The sequence below is a fragment of the Protobothrops mucrosquamatus genome, unplaced genomic scaffold (assembly GCF_001527695.2).
Source record: "Protobothrops mucrosquamatus isolate PMUCROS unplaced genomic scaffold, P.Mucros_1.0 scaffold204, whole genome shotgun sequence".
NCBI lineage: Eukaryota > Metazoa > Chordata > Lepidosauria > Squamata > Viperidae > Protobothrops > Protobothrops mucrosquamatus.
In genome coordinates, this window is record NW_015386559.1 from 1,231,205 (window position 1) to 1,237,060 (window position 5,856).

General features: G+C 49.9%; 1 protein-coding gene across 1 annotated transcript; it reads left to right on the top strand.

Annotated features, from left to right (window-relative positions):
* The first annotated feature begins 438 nt into the window (after window positions 1-438).
* On the top strand, window positions 439-5,633 carry LOC107285713 (uncharacterized protein K02A2.6-like). Its single transcript, XM_015813943.1, is given in 5 exon segments — window positions 439-1,763; window positions 1,765-2,465; window positions 2,571-3,492; window positions 4,395-4,768; window positions 5,512-5,633. Coding segments are annotated over 5 exon segments (3,444 nt in total).
* Window positions 5,634-5,856: the final 223 nt, after the last annotated feature.

Here is a 5,856-nt window from a genome sequence, read left to right on the forward strand (position 1 = left end):
GGCTTGCAGCAGGCAAGCCCGGACCGTTGTCATGGCAACGGGCTGCCAAAAGCTGCCTGGGGCCAGACAAACAGGCACCAGCCTGCGCGCATGCGCAAGGCAAAGCGTGCGCCAAGAAGTAACAACTTGACCCGGACAGCTTCAGTTCAGTTGCTGAGTGAGCAAGAGAGGCCTGCGTGTCTCCGTTAGTGATTTAAGAAGCTGGAGGATTAAATAAACAAGGTTCCTGTTTCACAGCATGTCTGCCTCATTTGTCATCGAATCCAAGGATTTAACACTGGCGACGAAGGTGGGATCTTCTTACAAGTTTCAGACAGTGTAAGACAGACCTGAGGAATCCTTGGAGAGGGGAGACGGTGTCAAACAGCACTTGGCCTGCCAGTACAGTGTCGCTGGAGGTGAGCTGGCTGAAAGACCCCTTCCTGAAGAGTGTGCATGATGGCAAAAATAGGGAGGCTGTCTGAGTTCGATGTAAGCCATCCAGAAAGGTGGGAGACTTATGTGGCAAGAGCAGAAACCTATTTCAGAGTTAATCAAATACGGGAAGATGGTTTAAAAGCTGCAACATTGCTTTGTGTATGTGGCCAAGATGTCTTTGAGATTGCAGAGAACTTAGCAGCTCCTGCTCCCTTAGAGTCTGTAACTTACACAGACTTGAAGAATTTATTGAAGGAGCATTTTCAACCAGAGATGTCCATAATCGCTTGGAGACACAATTTTGAGCAGAGGGATCAGAAAGCTGGGGAATCAGCTAAAGAATATATTGCAGCATTAAGAAGAGCGGCCAAACTGTGTGAGTTTAAGGACTTAGAGGAAAGACTCAGGGACTGTTTTGTGTGTGGACTGAGGAACAGAGGCCTACAACAAAAACTGTTTGCCAGAAAAGATTTGTCTTTCCAAGATGCTGTAAGAGAGGTAACGGCTGAAGAGGCGGCTGGTGGAGCAGTTAGACACATGCGGCCCAACAAACTGGGTATAGAAGAAGCCTCTGTGCATCTAGAAGAAGCACAGGAAGCCTCTGAGGAAGGATCTGAAGAAGAAGTGGATCACCTCGTCCCATCTAAAGAAGGAAAAAAGTTTGAAAGAAAGAACCAAAAGTCAACAGGGCTCAAGTGTTTCGGGTGCGGTGGTCGCCACAAGAGGGCCGACTGCAGGTTTCGTGCAGCTGTCTGCAGAGCGTGTGGAAGGCAAGGACACATAGCAGCCGTTTGCCTAGGACGAAGGAAGGTACAGTATCAAGAAGAATTGCACCAGAAAGACACCAAGGTCCCCAGCCAGAACAGAGTAGGCTTCTGCGCATCGCGCAGAAGTGTTTATAGGACAGGCACACACAAACCACTTAAAAAGAAGTTGTCTCTTAAGGTGAAACTGCAGGGAGTGCCATTAGTCATGGAGCTGGACACAGGGTCCGCTCTTTCAATTATTTCCATACATACATTTAGGAAGATCTGCAATAGCAGTGGGGTTCAGGCAAAATTAAGGCCTTCAAACATAGTTTTAACTGATTTCCAAAACTCTAGAGTGTGCATAAAGGGGGAGGCCACCCTTTCTGTACAATACAAGAGTTTTGTGGGCCCTTTGGATGTCCTGGTTGTTGGGGGTGACAGAATGAGTCTTATAGGACTCGATTGGTTGGAGGCCTTGGGAGTTCAAGTCACTGGCTTGCACAGTCTGCAAACATTAAGCCTAGCAGGAGTCTGCGAGGAGTTTGCAGATGTGTTTAGTTCTTAGCTTGGATCTTACCAAGGGCCTCCTGTTTCGTTGAAACCCCAACATCACACCCATTAGAGTTAAGGCTAGGAGAGTGCCTTTCGCTTTGAAAGAAAAAATTGATGCTGAATTGGATAAGTTAATCCAGCAAGGCATTTTAGAGCCTGTAGACTCGAGTCCATGGGAAACCCCCATTGTTACACCTCTTAAGGCTAATGGGGACATACGTATTTGTGCTGATTACAAGTGCACCATCAATAAAGCATTACAACAGCACGCATACCCTGTTCCAGTAGTGGGTCACATTCTGGCTTCTCTTAAGGGAGGGAAGATTTTTGCAAAGCTTGACTTGGCTCAAGCGTATCAACAGTTACCTGTTGATGCAGCAGCTGCTGAGGCACAGACCATTGTGACGCACAGGGGTGCTTTCAGAATAAAAAGACTCCAGTTTGGAGTAAATGTGGCACCAGGTATTTTTCAAAGTGTGATGGAAAACACACTAAGGGGCATTCCTGGGGTCTGTCCTTACTTCGATGATGTCCTTATTGCTGGAGATTCTGTGCACAATCTAGCAGAAAGACTAAGGGCTGTACTGCTGTGGTTTAGGAAAGCAGGTTTAAAGCTTAAGAAAAACAAGTGTAAGATAGGAGTCACGTCCACAGATTTTCTGGGGTTTAGAATAGATGCACAGGGCATTCACCTAGCTGAGTCAAAGTTGAAGGCCATTCAACAGGCTCCTCGCCCTAAGTCAAAGGGCAAACTGCAGGCTTTTTTAGGCCTTCTAAATTTTTACAATGCTTTCCTACCTCACAAGGCTGCTGTGGCTGAGCCTCTACATAGACTGTTAGATAAACAGGCAGTCTGGCAGTGGACCAAGGTTCACGATCAGAGTTTCAATGAGGTAAAGGCCTTACTCACGTCTCATAATGTCCTTGCTCATTTTGATGAGAGACTTCCTGTTTGCATCGCATGTGATGCTTCCCCTTATGGGGTGGGTGCTGTTTTTAGCCACTTGAAGGTTGATGGAACCCAGGTTCCAGTTGCTTATTATTCTAGGACCCTTTCTTCCGCTGAGCGCAACTACGCTCAAATTGATAGAGAAGCTTTGGCCATAGTAGCGGGTATTAAAAAATTTCATGATTTTTTATATGGCAGGCATTTCACGGTCTATACTGACCATAAGCCTCTGTTAGGGCTGTTTACCACCAATAAACAAACCCCTCAAATCATTTCCACTCGAATGCTAAGATGGTCCATTTTTTTGTCTGCATATGACTACTCACTAGTTCACAAACCTGGTAAGGAGATGGGTCATGCAGACGGCCTGAGCAGGCTATCCCTGCCCCTTGTGGAGGCAGATCCTGCTCCTGCCATTAATATCCTTTCCATTCAGGAGCTGCCAAAATCTCCCCTGACTGCCCGAGATGTAGCTGCTGAAACTGCCTCTGATTCCACACTCAACCGTGTACTTTCTTGGGTACTATCTGGGTGGCCTGACAGGTGCCCAGGTACTGAGTTTCAAAGCTACTGGTACAAGAGGCATGAGCTGTCCACCTTTAAGAGTTGCCTGCTGTGGGGCAGCAGAGTGGTCATTCCTACCTCACTGAGGTCTAGGATCTTGATTTCCCTTCACGAGGGGCATTCTGGCATTGTCAGGATGAAGGCGCTTGCGCGTAGCCACTTATGGTGGCTGGGTTTAGATAAGGATATAGAGGCTCATGTACATGGGTGTCACTTATGTCAGCGTTCTAGGCCGGAGATGCCACAGGCCCCAGTGCACAGGTGGGAAGAAACACTTAGGCCATGGTCACGTGTCCATGTGGACTATGCTGGGCCATTTCAGGGCAATTCTTCTTGGTGCTTGTGGATAGCCATTCAAAGTGGCTGGAAGTCATACCTGTCTCGTCCACCACTACCGCCAGGACCATCCAAGTGTTGCGTGGCATTTTTGCAGCTCACGGTTTGCCAGATGTCTTGGTTTCAGATAACGGCCCACAGTTCACGTCGGCGGAGTTCCAGGTTTTCCTGCAGGCCAATCTGATCCGGCATGTGACATCTGCTCCTTTCCACCCGTCCACCAATGGCATGGCTGAACGGATGGTGCGCGTCACCAAGGACGCCCTTAAGAAGCTGACTTACGGGGACTGGCACCACAGGTTGGCTGACTTTCTTCTTGCCCACCACACCACTCCGTCCATGGCTACCGGGAAAAGCCCGGCTGAACTCCACTGGGGTCGCAGACTGACCACTAAGCTGGACAGGTTACATCCTGATAGGTTGGCACCTGTGGAGGCTCACCCACGGGCGCCACGGGGTTTGTCAGTGGGAACTCCGGTTTGGACCTGGAATTATGGTCCTGGCCACCCTTGGGTTCCTGCAGTTGTATGCAAGGTGACTGGGCCATTGTCGTATGAGGTCTCCGTGGAGGGCGGCCGCATCCTGCGTCGGCATATCGATCAGCTATGAAAAAGACTGGACTCTTCTTCTCCTTCGCCGGGGTCTTCTCTGGGGGGGGAGGGGGAGCAGGAGGAACCAGGGGAAGGTCTGTTTCAAGGTTCAGCAAGTGTGCCAAACAGGAATTCATGGGGGCATAATTCAGAACAACCCTCACCACATACTCCAGCCAGGGAGTCACTCAGGGGGTATCCCAACATTCCACAAACACAATTCTGCACTCCAGACAGGGAGTTTCACAGGGAGAGCCCTCATAACTCAAATAGCACAAGAGAGCTGGCACATTACCAAGGGAGCTGGGCAAGTGCTCCCAGAAGGAAGTCTGCAATTGGGAAAACAGCAGAGAAGGCAGATCATAACTCTGGTTCACCCAGCACAGACTATGGGGTGGTTGGTCATTGGGGCACCGATGAAGACACAGACAACCCGGCCATGGGGCTTGGGAGTGAACAATTATACTCCCAAGATTGGTCCATTGTGGACCTGGAGAACTCCGCTGTCATGAGTGATGGGGAATGGGGTCCTAACAGGCCGGGTAGTATAGCTGTAGAGAGAGCGCCACCTTGTGGCAGAAGGGAAAGTCCTGGTCTGTGTAGCCCAGTGGGTAAGCAAGCAGGCCAGGCAACTGGAGCTAAGTCACCAGAACCACCAGGGTATAAGAGAGGGGTTAGCCTCGTTGTACCTGGGTCACATGGCAGCCGGGGGTGTTCCCTGGAATTGAGGAGGTCACAAAGGAATAAAAGGTCTCCAAAGTATTTGGAGGATTTTGTGAGGTTGTCGTCAACCTGTTGAGAAAACTGTGGTAGCGTTGGCTGGGCATTTCAAAATGATAGCATGGTACCCTTTATGTCAAGGGAAACACATGTGCGCATTATGCAGGTCTTCGGCCTCACGTTCAATCAGAGGTCGCGGGCATGATACATGCGTGTACATGTTGCCTGATAAGTTTTATCCGGGGGTGAAGGGGTGTTGTGTCCCGGGGCTTGCAGCAGGCAAGCCCGGGCCATTGTCATGGCAACGGGCTGCCGAAAGCTGCCCGGGGCCAGACAAACAGGCACCAGCCTGCGCGCATGCGCAAGGCAAAGCACGCGCCAAGAAGTAACAACTTGACCTGGACAGCTTCAGTTCAGTTGCTGAGTGAGCAAGAGAGGCCTGCGTGCCTCCATTAGTGATTTAAGAAGCTGGAGGATTAAATAAACAAGGTTCCTGTTTCACAGCATGTCTGCCTCATTTGTCATCGAATCCAAGGATTTAACAGTGTGGCTTCCCTGGCCTCCCTCTGGACTCTCCTATTCCCCTGGCCTCCCCCTGGATCTCAGTGAACTGCCTTCTATGTGCTATAATCAGTTGGAGCTAAGCTCTGGCCTGAGAGGCCAAAACCGGCAGATGTAGCTCTGAAAGATGGTTTGGATTTTATGATGGAGGCAGAGCTGACAGAAGAAGCAAGCTTCCCTGGCCTTTGTCAGTAGCTGGACCTACTCATGTGGACGCCAGTACTGTGAAGTGTGGCAGGCTCCAGATATTTAACTGGCTAGAGGTAGCTTGGAACTGTTTGAACTGCTACTCTGTGTGCCTGGGACTTCAGGAGAATCATAGGACTGGACCTCACTGCAGGGCTGGCAGTGGCGTTCCCCAAGCTTATAGATCTGGGGTACTTCAATCTGCAATCCCTGGGGGTGGGGTTAGAAGTAG